Source organism: Zonotrichia leucophrys, chromosome 3 (genome assembly GCF_028769735.1).
Source record: "Zonotrichia leucophrys gambelii isolate GWCS_2022_RI chromosome 3, RI_Zleu_2.0, whole genome shotgun sequence".
In the NCBI taxonomy this organism is placed as follows: domain Eukaryota; kingdom Metazoa; phylum Chordata; class Aves; order Passeriformes; family Passerellidae; genus Zonotrichia; species Zonotrichia leucophrys.
Window position 1 is genome coordinate 24309492 of NC_088172.1, and position 24101 is coordinate 24333592.

A 24101-nucleotide genomic window follows, 5' to 3' on the forward strand; every position below is an offset into this window, starting at 1 on the left:
TAAGTCTTAGTTCATCCAAATATAAAAGTCTTAACCATTTTGGAATGCTATCAAGGCATATTAAAGTAGAAAAAAAATTAATTTAAAACAGAAGTTAACATGAGCTTAAAAGTCATCTAGCTTATAACTCAAAACCAAGATAAAGATAAATGCATACAGTGTTTACCTGTCCCTTAATTAGACCTACAATTTCAAATGCAGATGTCCAAATCAAAAATTAATTATTAAGGGTTTTTTTCTGGTGTATTAAAGGTTTCAGGTGTTGGTATCAAAAGTCTGATCTACAACCACTGAAATCAATGCAGATTTCCCCTTTGATTTCAGCTAGTTCTGAATTTGTATTGAAATCAATGTAAGAACTTAAAGGGCTTACAGGAATGTGCTGCAAGTGGTACATAATGAGCATAATTTACATCATTGAATGAATATCAATTAACATTATTCTTCTCCTGGTCTCAGTATAATAAGCAATGCAGATTAACTTTAGAGGGCAGTAAAAATTTTTTTAATTTAGATCACTACTTGTTTTCCTACTTTACAATTATCTATTTACAATTTTTTTTTTCCTATTTTACAATTATCAATTTACTTTACAATTATCTCTTTAATACTAGATTAAACCTCACATGCTTAAATGCTATTTAAAAACCATATACAACATTGGAAACTCAATAACGCATAGGCCTTTTTATACAGTGCTTTGTTGCAGCTGGATGTTTGTACAAACTATGCAGGACTAATAACCTTCCTTTCAGTGTAAACTAAGAACTACCAGATCCAGGGGCAACAGCTAACAATTTCCAGAGTGTGTTTAGATTGGAGAAGTCACACAGGAAGAAGGGTAAAGCAGGAAAAAAGTCCAAAGCAAATATACTGGTATAAAATCAGCAGATGTACAAAATCATCTGACATAAAAACTGTTGTTTATAAGCTTTGCATTATTTCTTTTTTTTTTTTCCCTATGCAACTTTTCATTATTCCTTCCTAAGTGGCAGCTTAAATTGTCTCTACATGAGTTTCATAGTCTAGACCCACTTAATCAAACTTAACCATCTATACCATCAAATAAAACAGTCTCTGGAACTCTATAGCTGCAGATGAAGCCCCTTTCTGTGCCCTGAGGCCAGTCTCAGGCTTTTGGCAATATATTCCCAGCATCCAAAATCAGCTGACCCTTTCCACACTGCCTGAGGGCAGTAGTCCCTGATCCATCCTAATTACCAGCTGTACTTGCTTGACAGCTTCATTTTCAATAGCAACCACACAGAAACACTATCAGATAAGCTACTTATTTTAGGAAGAAATGGCATTTACAGGTTTAAATCTTAAGTTTCAGTTGTTTCAGCATGTTTGTGTGCCTTGAATGATGTAAACAATGCAAAATTGCAGTCTTTAGAAATCCAGTGGCTGGTTACCCTCCTCAGTGCTGTCTACATTAGATGTAAACTTCGTGTTTACTTGCAGGGCTATCTTTCTGATTAATGGTATATGTGGGCTGAATTATAAACCTTGGTCAGATGTTAACTTTTCTGCACTTGATTTTTGTTTAGATTATTTATTGCTAGCAGTTCTTTTTTTAGACTGATAAATGTTAGAAGTTAAAGCTCCTTGTAAGAGTCTCCCACAATACTTTTTTATAAATTTGGGCAGGGAGGGGGAATGACTCCTACAAAACAATGGAAAAGGACAGAAGAAAATGGCTCAAGGAAAGCATCTTTAAAATATTATCCAACACAGTCAGCAAAACCTGTTCACAGCTTCTATACACTTGCCTTTATTTGGTCTCAATCTTAGGAAAGTCATTTGATTTAGAAACATTCATAAAAGAATGTTTAAAAGAAATGATGGCAAGCAAGTTTTTAGTAATTTCTGGCTATGCCATTATAAATACAATCTACACAGCAATTAACCAGTACTTAAAATCTGTCCACTTGTCCTCCTTGATTGTCTTACAGCATCAGCTTTTAAAGCAGCCACAGTGAAACAGCATCTTATATCCCACTAGTTTGAAGGAGAAATTTCATTTATGGCTTCAGATGGAATGCAGATTAATTAAGTGTAGTTTCACTAAATTTAGGTTTATTTATGCTATAGTTTAAAAGAAATTACCCATATTACAATTATTTACTGGAAATCAGCTAATAAGTAGTTTTGTAGTTTGCTGATTTCAGCAGATGAGAAGGATCAATTTACACCTGCACTAAGTGAATAAAACTCATTTCCACTGGGGTTTTATTTCATCTCATGGTTTCATTTTTCAGCACTCCTAGTGACTTGAGAACTAGCTAATCTTTCCTAAACAAAAATGTGGTTTTGCTATGCATCTCCAGAGTAGCCAAATGAACTGATTTTCATAGACTTTCTTTCCTTTTCTACTTCATACATGTAGGTGGAAACTTATCACTGAATGATTCTCAGCCCTACAATTTTTCTCTTCTGAATAATCTCCACAGACTAAAAAATATTTTTCATAGAAGAAAATATAAAAGTATATTAAAAGCAACCTAAGACAGGTAACATCATAGTTTTATTGATACTGTGGCAAACAATACATTAGAAAAATCAGAGATACATTTTTATCAACTTAGTAAACAAAATACACAACATCCCAAATAACACTGGGAAATAATATCCAATATATTGAAGATATCTTCACGCTAATCTTCAAAATACCAAAAAATTATGTTCTATACTAATCTTTTGAAGATACGAAAATATTGTCTCATATTCCCTACTGAGACACAGAAATCATACCATTTCTTTAATTTTCCATCAAAATTTAACTGAAAAATCAGTTTAGTCAATGAGTCAGAAAAGCACTAGGATCAATCTTTGTAGCAAATACATCTCCTTAGCTTCTTTTGCTGCTTTATTGCCATTTATTACATAGTAATAATTGATAACTATTATTTGCCATTATTACTTTCAAATAATTAGAACAAGATCAAATATTATCCTTTTCTTTCTGTTTTCTCTATTACCTTCTTGAGGTCTGCATGATGTTCCTGAACTGTTTTGCAATAGTTGCAGCCTAATTTTCAATGACATGCTGTAAGTGTCCCTTTGAAGATGCCAGAAGACATTAGTCAAGTTATTTCTAAAATTTAGACTGGACATTTGACTAGCAAATTCTAAAAGCTCTAAATAATATTTCAAGAAGAAAGTTGAAAGATTAACTTGAGCCCAAAGCATAGCTGGTTTTGGAGCTTAACACCTAGAGATATTCCTATTATGATATTACCATCTTAGCAAAATATGGGAAAAAAAAGAATCATGGGAGGAAAATAGACACATGAATAAAATAACTCATTTGGTATTTTCACAACTTTGTTTCACCTTACATGTTAGATAATTAGGACAAAACTATTAATCTAAGTATAATAACTTAATAACTAAGTATAAAAACTTAATAAAATAGATTAATAACTATTAATCTATTAAAACTAATAATCTAAGTCACACTGAGTCGTGTATCTTACCATTTACACTTAGCACCATACTGACAGAGGAGTATCCAATGGTGTTCCTGGCCACGCACTCGTAGCGCCCCTCATCGGCTGTGCCAACATCGCGAATGGTGAGAAATCCCTCCGGACTAACATGGAACTTTCCACTCTCAGTTACCTGCACTCCATCCTGCAGGAAAGCCCAAAGTTGACTTAATCAAAAAACACTCATTTTCATACATGATTTTTTGTCATTTTTCTCTCTTCTGCTTTTATTTTTTGTTTTATATTTTTATTTTGTATGCCAAATTCACAGTCAGATAGTTTTAAATACGCTTATATAGAAAAATCACACGTACTTCTAAAATGTACATTATATTTCTTTACTTCTAAAATTACTCATTATTACAAATCAAAGTATTTTAATAGGCATTCACCACATAAGATCTATGACCCAAAAATAAGATAACACCACTTGAGAAAACACACATATTTTATTTTTCTCAAAATTAACCAACTGAAATAGATCTCAAGAGCTTGATGTATATCAGTTCTTCATGTGCTACATATTTAGAAGCTATTCAAGGTTCATTAGAGTAAATTTATAATATTCACTAATTGAAGAATATATTCAGAAAAAATGAATATCAATATCAGCAACTCATTAATTCACTGGTAACTCTGCTAATACTCTGTAGTTTGATATAGAAATTATTACATGAATGGAAATCAAAGCCACAAAGAGGTTACCAGAAAGTTACCAAAGCCTCTCCTGGTTGGTCTCAACATAGCAGTATCAAATGGCTTCAATACACCATTTCTTATTGTTTTATATCAAAAATATCATTGAAAGTGTGAAAATTAGTAGGCTATTCACAAAGAATGTCAATGAATACAGACCTTTTAAGGTATACATTATGAATTTTAGGTGGTCTGCACAGTAATTTGCATAACTACATATGTAAATTTATCTATATAAAATTCAAGTTTAGTATCTATATGCATGCTCTGTATTAAATACTTACTGACTGGACTTCAGGTAATGTTTTCAGATACCACAGGAAGCAATAATTGGGCAATATGCACTTTCAATAATTGATTATAAAGAGATGGAAAGGCCGCTGCCTTTTTGCAATAACTGTGTATTATGTAATATGTAGTACATGCATATTATGCAATATTTAGTACCTTATTCCATGTAATGACTGGCTCTGGCTCTCCTTGAGCACTGCATGGGATCTGCACATTTGTGCCCACCTCCACTGTCATGTCACTGGGAACACTGGCAAATACAGGAGTCACTAAAAAAGCCAAATGATACACTGATAAATTATGAAATACAACTTGTGCAAAAGACAATCAAAAAATAGGTCAGCACTCTGGTTTTATCAGTTACTGAACATTTTTTAATCTATTACATGATTCTATCTGCATGCTTTTAGTTGCTTATAACTTCATTTTAGGGATTAAATTCTCTTTGAAGAAACTACCTTCCCACGGTGTGGATGTATATTCTTTCCTGGATAAAAAACTGGCTGGATGGTCAGGCCCAGAGATAGTAGTGAATGGAGTTACACCCACTTGGTGGCCAGTAACAAGTGGTGTTCCCTAGAGCTCAGTACTGGGGCCAGCCCTGTTTAATATTTTCATCAATAATCTGGCTGAGGGGATGAAGTGCACCCTAAGCAAGGTCATTGACAACACCAAGTTGGGTGGGGGTGTTGATCTGCTGGAGAGTAGAAAGACTCTACAGAGGGAGCTGGACAGGCTGAATAAATGGGCTGAGGCCAATTGTGTGAGGCACAACAAGGCCAAGAGCCAGGTCCTGCCCTTGGATCACAACAACCCCTGCAGAGCTGCAGGCTGGGGACAGTGTCTGGAAAGCTGCCCCATGGAAAAGAACCTGAGGGTGCTGGTTGAAGCAGCTGAACATGAGCCAGAGTGTGTCCAGGTGGCCAAGAGAGCCAGTGGCATCCTGGCCTGTATCAGCAATAGTGTGGCCAGCAGGAGCAGGGCAGGGATTGTCCCCCTGTACTCAGCACTGGTGATGCCCCATGTCAAGTCCTGTGTCCAGCTTTCAGCCCCTCACTACATAAAAGACATCGCAGTGCTGGAGCATGTCCAGAGAAGGGCTGGTAACAAGTGACAGGACAAGATGAAATGCCCTTAAGTTCCACCAGAGGAGTTTTAGATTAGATATAGGGAAAAATTTTTGCATAGAAAGGGCTGTCAAGCACTGGAACAGATTGTCCAGGGAAACTGTAGAGCGATCATCCCTGCAAGTGTTCAAAAAAAGTGTGGATATGGCATTTAGGGACATGGTTTAATGGTTAACATGGTGGTAGTGCTACATTGACAGTTGGATTTCATGAAAGGTCTTTTCCAAACTTAATGAATCTATGACCTTATTTGTGATGTCTGCTTCAGGATGATCTTAAAGTACTCTTAACTTCTAACATAATAGGCTAGTAGTTGTCAAAACCACTTAAGTTCCATTAATTTAGAGCTCTGAAAATAATTTCTGTTAATAGCTAAACCTGTACAAAATCATCAGAATGAATACTGCATTAACCTGTCATCTTTATTTTTTGTGGTTTTAATTTTTTTATGTAGCGATAACTGCACTTTCTCAGATGACAAAAGCAAAGCCTTCTACAACTCAGTCAAGTGAGTCTCTCAGCTTGACTTGCTGAGGCACTGAGTCTTGACATAGCTCCCACCTCCATGACACCTATAAGCCTCAGCCCTTAAAACACCGAAAAATCAGCTTCAATTCTAAGGACGGAGTACACTGTTACCTAAATCCACTGTATATACAATTAATGTGATTTTAAACTGTAATTTTCTTCAAATCCAAACTGATGCCTGGCACTCAGATACCATCATAAGAAGAACATACAAGATTATGAAGACATTAAGAATTCTACTTCTGCTGTAACATACACTGCAATGTTACTCATGTCATGATACTGATATTTAGGGCGGAGTGGGAGAGGTTGGAGGCTGTGCTTTTACAGAGAAGTATGTGGCTCCATTGCAGTCATTTATATTACTAACCAAATCTGGCCCTACTGTTAAACTGTAGATAAATGCCTCTAAAGACCAGAAACCAGTTCAAATAAGGCATCCAGAGACAGGTGTCCAGCACTGGGAGGTAAGAGAGTCTGGCTCTGTGGATATGAGCTGAGTCATGCCAGCAAACAGACCTGGACCATTAATCTGTGTTTATTAACACTGACTTAACCACAGTGACCAATGACTAAACATTCCTCAGATGAACAGCCCTTTTGTTAGAAGCCCAAAAGAAGAAAATTTCTCTTCTCGCACAATTGAAAGCAGCATTGCTAATAATCTGTGGAGAGCTCCAATTTCATGCTACATATTCTGCCTTTAATCTTGCATTTACTATCTGACTGAATTTTGCAACCAAACTTGCACAAAAATTGTTTTATTAAACTTTACCCAAGTCCAGTGAAATTTAACACTGCTAGAAAGCTATAAAAACTTTTAAAACTGATACTTGTTTTATATTATTTTAATCAACATTTTATATAGGTTAAAAAAAAATCTCAATTTTGATTAATCTATCTCCTAATACTTCTCTTAACTAAGAAAAAATCAATAGAATTTTTTTTTCTGACAAACTTCTAAGCTCATTTGAGCCCCTTTTACTAATATACAGTTTTAAGTTAGGTCAGTAAAAAGAAATGTTTTGAATTCCATGTTTTATCTCCTTGAATTCAGTTAAACATCAAAGTACTTAAATAAATTATGAATGGTAATATGATTATAATTTATCCTAGAAGTAACTTACTTAGAGTTTAATTGAAAAAAAAAGCATAAAAATGGAGTTTGGGGTTGGTGTTTTAGGACTTTCTTTTGTGTCAGTTTTATTTTCAGTACAAAGAATGACTTTTCTTAGTGAAGTTCATTCTGCTTCTGTAAAAGAAAGTGTTCTGTTTCTGGACATGAAACATTATGTCAATAACACCACTTGACTAATATTATAGAGCCTCATTGGAAACTAGACTTTTCACAAAATAAAATATTTTCCAATGCATAGGAATACTGTCATCCTCAAAGCAAACTTCCACTTCTTACAAAAAAAAAAAGTAAATCAGATAAACCTCTTTCCCAGAAGACAGACTGTTCTAAAGGAATGATACCCTGCACAAATACTGGTAAGTGTCCAGACATGTTATTTGTTGGAAACCAGCTGGGATCCACAAGGAGATATACTCAGAAAAAATCACACATGGTACTGTGTATTTTCATGTAAGCTTAAATATTTCTCTTTTTTCTTTTTTTCCTTCCCAGCAGCTGTATGTGCATGGGCTGTACCTCTGGGCTGTACAGTCAGGTACACAACAATGCGCTGGGATCCGATGATGTTGACAGCTTGGCATTCATACTGCCCCTGGTCATGCAGAGCAACCCTGGAAATCCTCAGCGTCCCAGTGGAGAGAACTAAATGTCTTCTGTCAACAGACAACTGGCCTCCTGAAACACACAACAACACCATTTGCTCTTTATAGCAACAAAGAATTTTTCCTTTGTGTTCAAGAAATGGAAACCCAGGTTTTAAATTTGATAAAACACCGGAAAATATTAAAGTTTCTTAAAATTAAAAAAAAAAAAATCAAAACCAAAACAAACAAGAAAAGAAGTCTGAAACCTTTATTTCTAAGAAGATAAACATGAATAGCAAACACATTATGCATATGCACACAATAAAAATTCTTATTTCTTCTCTGTTTATGGTAGAAATAAATATTTTTCTTTAAGGAGCATGCTAAAGCATCCAAATGAGAAGGTATAAAAACACCAACACGTGTTACTGCTCATATCATATTATTGCCATGTGTGCAAGACACAATTTATCTCATTGGCCTAGGCCTAGATAATCCACAGAAATATAGACATGGTCCTGAAAAAAAATGTAATATAAGAAAAATGGATTTACATCAGTGTCTGTACCCTATCCTTTCTTTCTGAACATTTCATTTGATTGGAGCAGTCTAAGCAGAGAGAGAAGCAGGGACATTACCGGCATCAAAATGATGATCAGTTTGTTAAAAATCTGCTTTATGTACGAAAATTTAGAATTTCCTAAGAGTTATTTATCTCGCTAGAGTTTTTTCACTCAAATCAAACGGAATTTTTACTTAATTTACTTACTGATAAAACATCCACTACAATATTTCTTCCTGATAGATTTGGCTTAATGCCTTTAGAGCCATAACTTGATAAAATAGTCAGCAGAGTGCACCCCGTTGTTTGTGTCAACGTGCATTAAGTGACAGAGATGCTGGTACAGTACAGGCTGGACAGTTCTGGTTCCTGAAGAGAGCACATCCCAACTTATTTCAGACCTCCAGTTAATGACAGCCATCTCCATTTCTTCTGCATTGATACATACTGCTACATGTAATTTGCCTGATATTTCCTAAACATTTATTATTAGGAATCTATTATGGACACATACTTTAGTGACTCTTTTTACCTAATAATGAAAAATGCTTGAGCAGCTATCTCCTGTGGGATACCTTGCCTTATCCAGCTAAAGGAGAAAGAGATGAACTCTGTTTCCTTCAGAGACTGAAGCATCTAAACAAATACATGCAGCTCCTTTCAGTAAAGAAGTGATTCCAATATGACTGCTAGACTATCCTGGTAGTTTAAAAGTAAGAATGGAACACACTTACCTCCTTTGGTCCAGGCAATAACAGGCTGGGGATAACCTTGTGCTTCACAAGGGAAGTCAACAGTTTGTCCCTCGATCACTGTTTTGTCTTGTGGGGTGACAGTAAACTGAGGTAGAGCTACAGAGGAGGAAATAAAGCCATTTCAAAAAGAGAACTGAAAAATGCATGACTAAATTGCATGCTATTTCCTGTGTAAGTTGAAATAGCTCATATTGGTGGGAAGACAGAGGCTAATGGATTTCTTTATATTTTGACCACCAGAGAGAAGAGAGTTAGGGCAGCCACTTGTGCAAAATGAACATCTCTCTCACAACCTGGCCCTGATATCAGTGAAGGCATGTGGGATCTACTGTGACAGATCCAAAATAAGAGGTGCAGTAAAACTTGTAGAATCAAACATAGAGTCTTCCCTGGATTAATAATATTATCTTCTCTTTCTCTCAAAACTTCCCAGTTAAATTGTGAAGAAAAAGTAACGTAATCAAAACTTTCTTGAGCTGATTGTTTTCTTCCATGAAAGCAGTGAGTGGAGCATGGGGCAGATTCGGCAGTAGCACTGTGCACTAACTATTCACTGTGTGAAAAGTATTTGTTCAGCTCTCAAAATGCAATGAACCACTGGTAATAAATGAACAAACCACACAGAGAAGTTGTTTTGTATAGCTTTAGAACTCATTAAAAAGGTATTTGCAATCTTAACTGTTTGCCAACTAAAGATTTTAACATGAGAACAGAAGCAAACAAATTTAAAGGTTACTTAAAGTATTTTGTAAATAAAAGTTACAGCATGAAAGTGTTTGCAAAAAATATTATCTATATACACAGGAGACTTCTGATAGTTGATTTCAAATACTTTATAATCACACTATTGACATGCAATATCAAAATTATTGCAATCACACGAGTTAGAGTACTTTGACTTTTGCTTCGCAGAAAAGCTGTGCTAATGCCTCAGCTGGCAGAATGATAGCTTCTATCAAACTGTTTCCACATTCCCTGAAGTGTCCACAACAGAAAAGTGGCACAGATCTGTATTCAAAATTCCATTTCTAGTTCTCCAGGCACAAATTCTAATCTCTAGCATTTCTGCCTGTTACAGAAAATATTTAATCATTAAAAAATTTGACAATGTTTGTTTGTTCCTCCATGCAAACAAAACATAAGAAATTAACATTTGAAAACGTTAACCTTCTGATAATAATCAGAAACATAATTTTCAGGGAAATAGTAAGTAATATCTTACTCTGTGTGAAATGTATAGCAACTTCCCCATGAACTACAATAGTGCAATTAGAAGTAAAAACTCTTATGTTTTTAGTTTGGCTCAGTCAGCTCAGAAGAAAAGATAAATCCCCACAATTTCAAGTAGTATGTCTCTCCCAGTTTAACATTATTTACCTTGGACTATGATGTATGCAGTGGCGTGGATGTTATCTACGGTGTTAGTTGCAAAACAGGTGTACTCGCCACTGTCCTCCTGCTTCACGTTCTGTATGTAAAGTCCTCCTGAGGGAGTTATGGTGACACGAGGGTCATTTGGTAGCGGGGTTCTGTCACCTTTGGTCCAGGTAATTCGTGGCTGAGGGTGCCCAGTTGCACTGCACTCCAAGGTAACGCTCTCTCCAACCAGCACTTCGGTGTTTTGTGGGTGAATCACAAAACTTGGCCTGGCTGTGAGGAAACAGCAATGCCTAAATACAGCTTCAAGCTTGCACAGCTCTAATTTAGACAAATATAGTCTATAACTGGGGACACACAGTTATCCTAGAGCTTTAATAGGCTCTAGGATACCTCTAATCTTGGCGCAAACGCTGTGCCTTGCTTTAAGTCTAATCTAACTGCAGATACCAATAGACAAAAACAAAAGCTCATAATTGCTCTGAAGTTTTTTTCTCAACTCCCATTAAAACAATTTTCAAACATTTTGCTCTCCTATGCTGATGTTTATAAAAGTCTCTTCAGAGTCATGGACATTGAGACCCAAAACACAAACAGGCTAAAAATTGCTGTAAGTGCACAAAAGCCAAAACTGATTAAGCCACATTTTAAGTAACCTTTCTCAAGTACATGAGTAATTTGCAGTGACATTTTAAGTTTACCTGGTGCTGTGTGTCAAAACAAAATGTTCTCACAGCAAAGACCACGTTTTAAAAACATTACAGTCCTGGACAGGAATTTAGTCCTTGCAAATATGAGGCCTTGGCTAGACAGAGCTAAAAGGTTCTTGAGCAAGGATGGCTGCACAGAGTGTGCCAAAGCTTCCATGAATGGCTTGATCAGCTTGTGGTTTTTGGTATCCAGAGAGAACGTTACAGCATTGAGAAATGTTGCAATGCAAAGCCTCTTCTCCTAACCCTTCTACAGCCTACAAGACTATTATAAAAATTGCATACTACAATAAACATATTAATTAACCAGCTGAGTTGTATTTTTGTTCTAAGGATATCTTCATGATCTAAGTCTTAAGAGGCCCAAGCCCAACAAATCTACATATCAAGCGCCAAAGCATTTTATTTTTTAGCAATCTTATTATCAAAACAACTCTCTATCTGAATGTAAAATTCAAACCTAATGTTCTTTACCTGGAGACTCAAAGTATCTAAGAGTAACTTCCTGAGTTTTCACTTCTCCAGCCACATTTTTTGCCATGCACTGGTAAATGCCTTGGTCTGTTTCTTGAGTATTCTGAATCATCAACGTGCCATCATCTAGCAAGTTTAGACGGGAATCTTCTTTCATACTGAGCTCATTACTGAGAAGAAAAGGATCTGCTAGAGTTAAACCTTTAAATCACAAGTGCAGAAAACTGCCAAATAATAAAACCCAGGAGATAAATTACCCAAAGTAACTTGTGGGGAAAAAAACTTTTTACTTTGTTAAAAATAATGGAACTTTACATTTTCTCCTAAAGAGAAGAAGAGGAAAAACAAATCATGAAACTGTTTTGCTTATGCAAGTAATGCATCTTCAAAATGAAAAGTTAAAATAAATTTATGAGGAATAGCTTACAGGGAAAAAAAAAAAACCAGAGTGAACAATACACATACCTGGTCTTTAAAAGGCTGTTCTAGTTAGCAAAGCAATTAAAACTGTTTCTACTGGAAGTATGTCATGCAAGTTCATATTCAAGGTACTTTCCGCTAGGAGAGAAGTTAGTTGCTATAAAACCATCTTTGTGCCAAGCTCTGCCTGGATTGTTCAAGAAGCACTAATGAACTTGATTATACTTTGTACTGGTTTAAAATATAAGTTAAGGTCAGGTCTTCAGGTTAGGTCATGGATGAAAAGTTTCTGTGATGTAACCTAAGAAATCTTAGGGGGTTTTATTAAAGGAACTTTTTCACAGCCCACCCCTCACTACATGATGAAGAAAGCACAGAGGAAGGATGAGATCACGCCTTGTATGTACAAAGCCCAGCCTACTGATCTATCTATTCAACATACTGCTCAACAGGCTGATGGCTTTTGACTGAAATCTTGCCATATTCAACTACCTTGCAAATAGCTCTGCTCTCATTCATGCAGCCAGGAAACAAGCCAGAGTCAATAATCTCTCACCCCAAGCTCAAACTTCTTCTTAAAACTCATATGTGTATTCTGAATACGTTTTCTTTGTATATTATAAATACTTCAGCCAGAGAAAATTTTAAAGAAATAATTATACCATTCAAGTTCAAGGCTCTGTTCTTGACATACTCCATAAATGCTGTGCCTTTGCTGCACTAGGGGTTCTCACTGACATCAGCAGAAAGATATAGAACCAGGACTCTAAACCATGCTATTTCATCTGCGACTGACTAATTAAAATTCTTTAAAGAAACTGTAAGGGAATTTATGTTCCAGGTCAGGTTTGTATAAGAGCATTATTAAACCAAAGCTTATTTACTGATGGTAAACTCACAGTGCACGTGTCCATTGTAAGTTCACACCAGTTTAAGCGGGTGATGTGCTGGCACAAGGCTGGTTCAGCTGTGCCCAGTGCAGCTGGAGGGAGCCAGTCTCTGGGCACAGACTGAGCAGCAACTCTGCAGCAGGATGGCCCTTGGGCTGTATAAAGACAGTCATCCTCTATAGAACCTTCTCCCATCTTCTACGTGGTGAAGGAAAGGGATGCAGTAGGTTGCCCAGACACCTTGTGCTATCTCTATCCTTAGAGGCTTTTAAGACCCATCTGGATAAAGCAACCTGTTATAATCCTACTTTGAGCAGAAGGCTGCACTGGAGACCTCCTCTAACCTGAATTACACTGCAATCTTATGATCTAAAGACTTGCCTGCCCTCCATGTACTGGTTTGAGGAGGCTGGAAACAGATGTCTCTCTCCTCTCCCGGGACAAAGCTCAACCTTGGAGGGAAGATACTTCTGAGGAGCTAGGGTTCCAGAAAGAGTTCTCTGAAACTTTAATTGTATCCAGCTGGAGTCCTTAAAGTATCTTTTGCTCCACTCCAAAACATATGCAAATGCTAAGTAATCCACACACTGTACATACAACATTTCCACATGTCCTGGTACTTAGATATAAATGATTTAGTATTACAGGTGTGAGCAGCTTTGCAGGTATACTACAGCTGAAGATCTTACAAATTGCACTAGAGTAAAAATACTTTCTAGTTACCAGCTTTTAAATGCTTAAAAATATTAATAAAAAGCTATGAGCCATCATTACTTCATGTGCTTATTTTAATTATAGTATGTTTTTGCTTTAACTATTTCATATATTACCATATATAGCACATGGACATACACCCAGAAATGCACACATCCACAGGCAAATGTAATTACAACAAGTTTCTCTCTTCCTCTTTCAAACTTACTTGTTTCGAAGCCAGATAATTTCTGGTTTAGGATTGCCTTCAGCCCTGCAAGTGAAGTACACTGTATTCCCTGAGGTAACGTCCACATCCTGAGGCTCTGATGTAATTCTTGGCCTCTCTATATCAACAATAAAACATACAAGGAACTCTTACTTATTTTAAAACTACTAAAAACTGGTAAATAAAAATATTTCCACACATCTTGCAAAAAATATTTTCCACAAATGTTTTGACTTTATATGTATGACTAAATATGTATATGCTTAGTCAGGATTAAATGCACTTTTCCCTGTGCAAAAGTGACTGTGGGATTGCTGACCTCCTTCATTGTTCCTTAGGACCTTTCAGCAGACTGGAAATAGATTGTGCAAATTTGTATCAGGTTCTAAAGCAGCTGTTTTATTTATTTGAACAGAGATTCAAATTGCCTATGAAGGAAAAACTTCAAAGCAGCAAGCACAAGTGCCATTTAAAATAACTTCCTCCAGATAAGTATCAGTGCCTAACCTGCCTCACAGAATAATTTGTACAGCTTGTTTCCTACAGTTTCCATATTCAGGCTCCTTAGAAGTGCAAAGAGCTGGTAGGATGCCATGTGCATTATTCTTGCATCAAATTCCCTTTGTACTATCTTTTTCAAGAACCTTGTAGATGCTTATGGTCATAGTTCTCTTGATCAGAATTATATCCAACACATAACCAAAAGGATAATTTACTCATTTTATACTTTGGCTTCATTATGTGAGTGGGCAGGCAAATGCCCATAGCTTGATGAGAAATCTGCATTTTGATTTCAGAACACAAGAGGTATTGGGCAAAGTCATAGGGTGCCAAGTTTTTGCACCTCTAGGGTGAAGGAATATACACAAACAAAAGGAATACAAAGGTGCTTTTCCATTAATCCTCAGTGGTAGAGGGTTCCAGTGCCTGCGTGGGGTACTCCTATTAATCATAGCTGAGTAAAAAAAAAAAATTAGTGGCCCAACCCCAATTCCTACATCAACAAAAATTTTATAGGCCAGAACTGTGTCATCAGGGGCAATTCAGTAAAGCTTCTTTCTTTCCTTTCCCTCATATAGGAGGGAATAAATGATACCAAATAATATTAATACAACATCATAGACCCTAGCTGACAATCCTGTTATGATTAGAACTGAAATATAAAGGGGAAAAATAAACTCCCTCAGGATAATCACCTTTCATTCTTCAAGGGGAAATTTCAAGCATGTTTATATGTGTTTCATTAAAGATAGGCTGAAGGGTAAAAGCAATCAATCCTGTCAGAAGCACTGTGACGGTGGTCACAAGGGTTTTCAGGGTGAGAGACAGGCGAGAATGTTGATTCTATGTTCAGAAGGCTTGATTTATTATTTTACGCTATATATACTACATCATAACTATACTAAAAAGAAATAGAAGGAAAAGTTCTCAGAAGGCTAGCTAAGCTAAGAATAGAAAAGAATGAATAACAAAGATCTGTGTCCCGACAGAGAGAAAGAGCAGCTCTGCCGTGAGTGATCAGTAAATCCAAACATCCACAGGAGACCGATCACAGATCCACCTGCTGCATTCCACAGCAGCAGATAACCATTGTCTACATTTGTTGCTGAAACTTCTCAGCTTCAGCAGGAAAAAACCCTAAGAAAGGATTTTAATGAAAAGATGTCTGCGACAAAGCACACAAAACCAGAAAAGGAATGCGGAGAGATTTCTAGAAATAACCAATATTATCCAGAGGTGGTCAGTGTTAATAAACAGAACAACAAATTCTTACTCCCCCAAAAAATACAGTTCAGGTACATGCAGCGCATTAAAAATAAGCCATCAGGAAGTGGCAAACCCACCACAGTTCAATTCCTCTGGTGTTATTGTGGCCACCGATCTGCCCTGGATCCTGCGCGGGTACTCGCAGGTGGCAGCCGCCTGAGCGTTACCCGACTCCGCGTATGTCTTGAGCAGCTCCGCCAGCCACAGGATCTCGCAGTCGCAGTGGAGAGCGTTGGAGTCCAAGCGCCTGCACAAAACAAGGAGCAGCCACAGCTCTGTGAGCAAGACTCAGCCATCTTTTTCAAGGATCAACATGATTCTGTAAATGGAGCAATGCCTTTATCTGGGAATACAGACAATGGCCAACAGGCAATACAGGTGATGGTTGCTTGCTTATAGGCATTCTGGTAGTTTTTATTAGAAGAATGTGTGTTATTTTTACTGCCCAAAGGACAATCTATGTGTATTATTTAGTCTATAAAACAATGATTACAAATAACCCCAATATAGGAAATAAACTTCAGTCAGTAACTAAAGAAAATAGTTATAAAACAATGTTCTCAATCTGTGCACATAAACAACTGGAGCACAGTTAGGAAAAAAAAAAGTAATATTTAAAACAATTGCACCATAAAAGGCATTTGCAAGGAAGATAAATATTGCAGAGAAGATACAGTCTAATTATTCTAATTGGGTTATTTAAGATTTCATTAGTTCAATAATAATTCAATTTACTTACAGTCTCTTCATAGATTCTAAGTGACTAAATGTTCCAGGAATCAAATGAGCTATTCTGTTGTTATGTAAAAACCTGTTAAAACACAGAAATATGCATGTAATAATTCAGATTTTGTGATGCGTTCATTTCATTTACATACTTCTGGAAGGTTTTCAAGAGAAATTAATCTAAGAAAATTTAAGGAAAAAAAAAATGAACCTGTTCAGCAACTCATTGTCTGGTATTTTTAAGTGGCCTCCAAGGTGTACTTGGGTATGTCCATGTGGGGAAAAAGAAGCCATAAATAACTACAAGAAAGGGAGTTCATAAGTTTCAAATTAGAAATTAAAAAGGTCCTAAATAAATAGTCTCGTTCCTCATTCATAACATTTATTTTAGGCCAAACATTGATAACAGATCTTTGGGAAGTAGTTTTGCAAAAGAAAAATAAACCACAGGCAACGCTCACTTCTGCATGCCTCTAAGGTCAGCCTCACTAAAGTGCTCTTGGAAAGACTATGTAGCAGTTACAGTTAAAAAAAATTTATTCAAAACCATCTATGGCAATGATAAAAATATTATATTTTAGTTTAAAATGCTTGATTTAATTCAAAGAAGGAAGCAAGCTGTCTTCTGACTCTTACCCCAAGAAAAACAAACTTACAGCCTTTCAAGTTTTGGAAGATGAGTAAAGGATTCAGGTTCCAACGTTTCTATTTGATTAAAGTGCAGATACCTGAAAATATGTTAAACAAAAAGAAAAATACTGAAATAATTTTCTTGGTGAAATATTTTATAGAACTTATTGTTTCCATAATGTTTACAGATCTAAATGGCCATAGTGATGTAGCAGCTTTTTTCTGTTACCATCTGAATCTCATATTTGAATCTGAGAAATAGAAGACATGACAAAGACGTATTTGCAGATCACTATATTGAGAGTGTGTGTATACAAGCAAAAAAGTCCAAACATTGCTGTGGAGATTTTGGAGATAATACTTTGAATGCTATTTTGCCAACTCTGATGTTTATTATATGCATGCTTGAAACAATTTATCAAAAAAAGAAAATTATTATTTTAAATAGGAAAAATGTTAGAGGTTATTCAGAAAACATTTACAGTTTCCAGCACAATAACTTTTTTTGTGGCCAAATGTTTTCATTTCCATGAGTCCCTGAACACTGGCATTTAAAGCTGTGAATGTTCTCAAACCCAAATTTGTAATATAAACCCAAGTTTCACTAATTTGACTTTAGACAAAGGGCTTCATACCAACTGGTGCTGTTTGAGCTCTCCTGATGCTGATGCCAAGCTATGAACATTACACAACAATAAATCTAGGCAGCTGTTAATGCTGTAAAATTGACAAAGTTAACACAACAAGACCATTAACCAGACTATTAACCTGCAACTATTGTGAAAATGGACTGCAAAGGTAGGATCATTCCAGCATCTACTATTTTGTGGAGCTACCCTTGAACCCTGCAGATGAGAATACAAGATGTATGGATAAGACTGGCACAAGAAACTGTGAAAATGATTTATAGACTTTGGATCTTGATTATATCCAAATGTATTCAAAACCCTTTAAGTTTCGTATTTGACCTCTGACAAACTCAGGAACCTCTGGAGCATGTGTTTATACAGAAATCACTGAGGTCCGAAGAACAAAAAGCCTGTCCTTTATAAACAGTGAGAACAGCTCTGAGCTCAGTGTCTCCTGAAACACCAATCCCTCAGCACGACAAGGCCAAGGAGGACATGGGGATTTGCCCATGCTGAGCCAGATGGTGGCTGTGCAGAGGGAAAAGCGGGAGCAGCGGTGGATCCAGCCAAGCCTTGCAGGGAGCCTGGAAGGCGCGTGCAGGGGGAGCCAGGCTCGTGCCTGGCAGCCGCCCAGGACAAGCGCGAGCCAGCGAGCGATGCCAGCGAGCAGTGAATGGGGACCACAGAAAAAGCCAATAAATCAGCACAGGCCTGATCAAGCACATCGGGGTGTCACGTGAATGGGGACCACAGAAAAAGCCAATAAATCAGCAGGGGCCTGATCAAGCACATCGGGGTGTCCTGATCAAGCACATCGGGGTGTCATGTGAATGGGGACCACAGAAAAAGCCAATAAATCAGCACGGGCCTGATCAAGCACATCGGGGTGTCACGTGAATGGGGACCACAGAAAAAGCCAATAAATCAGCACGGGCCTGATCAAGCACATCGGGGTGTCCTGATCAAGAACATCGGAGTGTCACGCCTGCCTACTGCCAGTGCAGCGCCACAGAGTGTCCTGAGCACAGAGCATGGTCTTGTTAGCATGAAGAACCAAGAACTGCATCACCTTGCTGGGACTGCCAGTTTTCATCTCCCCTTTGAAAATACAGAGCGATTTCTTCTACATTAAAAAGACAGATCTCAAAGGCAGATATTTCCTGCAAGATTCATTTGATTTGCCAGCAGAGAGGAGAGACACCTCAGTGAGGAAGGATTGGCAGGACAAGGACTGGGCATGGCCCAGCCATGAGGTGGGCAGGCCCTGCTTGCCAGGAGCCAGGGCTCTGCTCATCCACCTTCCAGGATCAGCAGCATTTGGGAGGGGCAAGGCAAGGTGGGGATCACTGCCATGAAAAAGGATGAAGGGAAAAACCAGGCACAACTACAGGTAGGGTTTGTTATCTCTGAAGCAGCTTTTGTTTTGGAAAAAAATTATAAACACTACTTCTTTTGCAGGCAGCAGTGATTTTTTCCTTTTTAACTTTTTTAATTCTTCTTGCATTTTTATGCCTCATGAGCAGCTTGCAAACACATCTCTTAATATTCCAAATAAATTAATCTCCTGTACTTTTTTGGCATTGACAAGGCAAGATTTGTAGGCATCTCTTATTTGAACAAAAATAACATTGGTAAAAGCAGATACATTGAGTCACACGACCCCTTCTTCAGGGCCACAAATCAGGGTGAAATTAGAAAGAGAGAAAAAGAAAGAATACTTCTCTCAGATAGTTTAAGTAGTATATACATTGCAAAACTCAAAGCTCCAGCCCATAATGGCTGTTTAGCACTCACTATTAGAATTACAGATGTAATCAATATGTGCCTGAAAAGTCACCTTGTTTTTCCAAACAAATTTAAAAAAAATATTTCTGTTATAAACCTAGCCTTGTTTACAAGCTCACACCATTGCAGATACAATAATTCAGGTGCTGAAGAACATTTTAATAGCTAACTTTATCTCATCAAATATCACACTGTCTAAATTAGCTCAAAAATATCAAATCATGAAATCCAGCTGGAAAATACTCTTAACTGCTTCATAGTAGTTGGGCTACACAAATTAGTTGGGCTTTGCAGGTCTTTAAATTATGACCTAAAAAAGACCCTGAACAACTTATCATGCAATTTATTAATAGAACAAGGTATTCAATATCTGGCCAAAATAATTTGTAATTCAAAATAAATAGATGCAGAAACCAGATTGCATTTCAAGTCTACGCTAAAGAGAACATAAAAATCCTTGGCATTATGACCTACACATTAATCCCGTTTTATCACTTAGGTTTATCACTTCTATTATTTTATTCCATGTACCACATTAAAGTTTTGTAAAGGTATTTTAATATTTTAATTAATATGGTAATTTCCTTGGATCCTTGGATTTAAAATTCACTTTAAAGGTAACCATATTCAGGAAATAATCTCACACTAGCATATATTTATAGGCATCTTTTATGTTCAGAGTACAAAGCATTAAAAATAGTAGTATCATGTAATAAATTAGATATTAAAAAGACTTTCAAAATGAAATTGAAAGAAAAAGCATGCAAGAGTGATTTTTAAATACCAACATATCTGTCCTTTTTAATTCTAAAAACACTATCAAGAATTAAATAGAAGGAAAGGAAATACCTATAGGGAAAAAAAGTCCAAATAAAACACCTCAAGAGGAAGATTAAGATTTTATCAAATAAGCATGGTATAGATTTCTTATTATTAATCTCATAGGACAAAAAATTACTGTAAAATTCAGTCCCAGTGACATTTTTCACAGCATTAAATTTTGGATTATATCTTATGTAGCTTTGAATTTTTTGTAGGTGAGGACTTTTATTAAATATGCCAGTTGTTCTTTTACTAATAGCATCATCACATCTTTGGGGAAATACTCATTAGCTGAGTATAATCCATGTTCTGAATATTTAAACAGCACGTTTGCCCTTTTGATTATTTGAAAAAGAATGACCAAACATATATGTTCCATATTTATCAAGGATGTTATCCTGCTCAGGGACAACAAGTAGCAGCCTTAAACCACAAGGAAAAATATTTAAATGTATGTTGTGATAATGATATAAAATTCTGGAACAGGATACTTAAGGAGATTATGGAATCCTCACTAAAGACTTTTAAAATAAGGCTAGACAAGTATCTGTTTCCAGTTTGTTGTGCCTAGCTAATCTTATTGTAGAATAATAAGGATTAACTTCTCAACACCCCTGTCATACCTCTTGGGTTCCTTTGTTTGTTTATTAACTAATTAACTAATATCTGACATAGAGTCAGATGCAAAAATCAGGAACTTGTAGTATAAAACAAGAAAATAAATAGCAACACTTCAAAAACACTGAAAACTGAATTGAATGAAATATACTTAATATAACAAACTGTATCACTATATGTTAGTTAAGGTTTTTGTCTATTAATTCCCCCAAAAATATGTATAGGTGTACATAACCTACAGCATAACTAATAACAGGTTATAAAGAACAAAATTAGTATGTTAATATGAAAGTTACAAGAAAATGCCTAACTAGGATTAGGTAAACAGATTTAAATAATTCCATTAATAATTGGGGATACCACTAGTTAAATAGTGGAGTACACTTTCTGTCCCTGATATATACAACTCATAAACTGAGATCTCAAAAATGTGACAGATCTTTGAAAGGAAAGCAATGTATATACATCTGGAAATGGACTCCATTTAGAGCTAGATCCTGGGATCCAAACTCATGACCTCCCCAGCAGGGTATTGGTGCCATTTCAGGTGGATTCAGTGGTCAAGGCCAGGCACAGAGGCACAGAGCAGCTGTGTAAGCCCAGGCACACAGAGGCAGCCCTCCTTGCCTTTCGGGTGCTCTGTCTGCTGTCCGGCTGCTGGTCTGAAAAAACGTAAGTTTCCTGCAGCTCTCTGCTCTCTGTGCCAGACCCAAACATATGTCCTGCAGATTTAACAGTGTCTAAACTGGTACTAAGCAGCTACTTTTCATCAACACTCTCCCTTCATGCCCAGCCACAGGTGAAAAGTTGGCTGACGAAATATGTATGGCTCAGTGTGTTCAAGCACCTAAAACTGCCAATTTTTCTTCAGAATTTACCCTAGCACAAACAGGTTTCAAGATCTGATTCAAAGATCTTATTTTCTTGGCAGAAATTTCCAAAGGAAAAGCTATTTTGACTACATCAGCAGCTAAGAATTCTGCTTCAGAGGTTTAAGGAGGAACCTGCCAGCTGTAGTAAACACTTGGGGGGTTTTGTCCCTTATACATGCAACAGTAAATTTAGGTTTTAGTTAGTGTAATTTAGTTACATTTAACTACATTTAGTTTCAGGTAACAACAACAATCACGAAAAATATGTTTGCTTTGCTGATCAGATATTTTTTAAAAAGTAACAATCAGTTGAATTCTGCTTCACTGGAGTACAAGAAATAGCTGTGAAACAACTCATTCCCTGAAATGTGGTCCACAGTGTCGACTTCTGAGAACACTGCTGAGCACTGAGAACAGCATTTGGCTGAGTTAACACAACCAGTAGCAAAATGTGTTCAATAACTTGTGGCCACAGAGACCACAAATACAGAAACATTGAGTTAATACTGTCAATACAGTTCAAAACTGAAATTAAGACACTTTGAAACTTGTTTGCCAAGGGTAACTCTTGTCTTGTCAGCAGTTTTTCTCCAAAGCTAATGTGCTAAAACAGACCCTGTAGAGTCAGAACATATTTTTATGCTAAAGATGCGTAAATGCCAAATCTCTCCTAAACTAAAAATCTCAAAGCTTATTCTGCACTGAATTTATTTCTGAGCCTGCTACTGGCTTCATGTAGTCCCATTTTCCCTCCTGGCAAGCTCTGTGTTCAGGAGAGGAGCAGAGGAGCTCGAAAAGGCACTGAGCTCTGATGCAGGCAGTGGGGTGGCACCTGCCCCCCATTCCCAGCAGCTGCAGGTGCTGACAGGGCAGGCAATGAGCAGTGACTCTGCCAGGCTCCATAGCCAATCTTCCCAGCTGGAGATGAGACTCGAGCCCTGAGCCTGAATCTCAGTTTCATACTGAATAATGTGGATGTCTCAAAAGTTTGAGCTTAAGCTGATACCGTGTGATATCACAGTAGGCAGAGAGGCTTAACTGCCACATAGTGGAGAAGAGCATTCAGAAGGTGTCAATACTCCAAACTGATTTATGTTTTTCAGTAATAACATAGGTCAACAGGGAAAAAGAACACAAGAAAAAAGGACAAATATTGCCACTTGCACATATGGGGCTTGTGGCATGGGGAAGAACACTCTATTGGAAATATTAGTAATTCAATAAATGGGCCTTGGTATTCCAAATTCTACACAGAAATTATGTATTGCTATTAGCATGCAAGTATGCCCTACCAGTTGCTGTCAATATGGTGCAGTAATAATTTCTAGAGTAAAAGGAGAAGGAAGAGAAAGGCATTAAGGAAAAAAAATACATATTTAAATACTTTTTCTAATTAACACCTCTGTTTTGCATAGAAGTTCCTCCTTCAAAAGGCATCCATTGCACTCTAAAAGGAGCATGTATGATTTTGTACCCATATAAAGTGTCATTTTATTTAATATATACTGTGTGTCTACTAATATCCATTAGAGGCTCACAGTAAAAAGGAAACTGGTACATGGAGAATACTTGTAATACACTGATATCTTTCATCAGTTTAAAAATTTATATTCAGCTCCCAATTTATACACTACTGAACTCATTGGTTTGCTACTGTTATTTGGTAGTCAAACTGTGAAACAACTACACATTTACAGTTTTTTTCCTTTTTCTAAACCTTATCACAATGAATGTAGATCATAGAGTAATAGAATTGTTAAGCCTAGAAAAGACATTTAGGATTTTCAAGTCTAACCATCGACCTAGCACCACTATCATGTTCATCACTAAACCATGAACTCAAGTGCCACATCCAGTCATTTCTTGAACACTTCCAGGAAGTGTGACTCCACTGCTTCCCAAGGCAGCCTGTTTCATGCTTTACCACCCTCTCCATGAAAAGATTTTTTCTAATACCAATCTAAATCTCTCCTGGTGCAACTTGAGACCATTTCCTCTTGTTACCTGGGAGGAGAGACCACTCCCCAGCTCACTATAACCTCATTTCAAGTAGGGGTAGAGAGAAATGAGGTCTCCACTGAGACTCCTTTTGCTCAGACTAAACAAGCCCAGCTCCCTCAGCTGCTCCTCACAGGATTTGTGCTCCAGCCCCTTCACTCCCTTCACTGCCCTTCTCTGGACTCACGCCAGCAATTCAATGTCTCTCCTACAGTGATTATACAACAAAACATAGTTGAACTTAATGGAATCAATCCAACTGAGTTTTGTCATGCTTAGAACTGTATTC

General features: G+C 36.9%; 1 protein-coding gene across 1 annotated transcript in view; it reads right to left on the bottom strand.

Moving 5' to 3' along the window:
* Nucleotides 1-24101, bottom strand: part of PXDN (peroxidasin) — an 82808-nt gene that overhangs the window by 24495 nt on the left and 34212 nt on the right. The window contains exons 5-14 of the mRNA XM_064707651.1: nt 17115-17186; nt 16472-16543; nt 15810-15979; nt 13966-14083; nt 11734-11903; nt 10550-10822; nt 9152-9268; nt 7788-7946; nt 4635-4747; nt 3480-3636 (exon numbers count right to left, since the gene is read on the bottom strand). Of these exons, the coding sequence (XP_064563721.1) occupies nt 3480-3636; nt 4635-4747; nt 7788-7946; nt 9152-9268; nt 10550-10822; nt 11734-11903; nt 13966-14083; nt 15810-15979; nt 16472-16543; nt 17115-17186 (1421 nt within the window). The remainder of the gene's footprint in view (nt 1-3479; nt 3637-4634; nt 4748-7787; nt 7947-9151; nt 9269-10549; nt 10823-11733; nt 11904-13965; nt 14084-15809; nt 15980-16471; nt 16544-17114; nt 17187-24101) is intronic.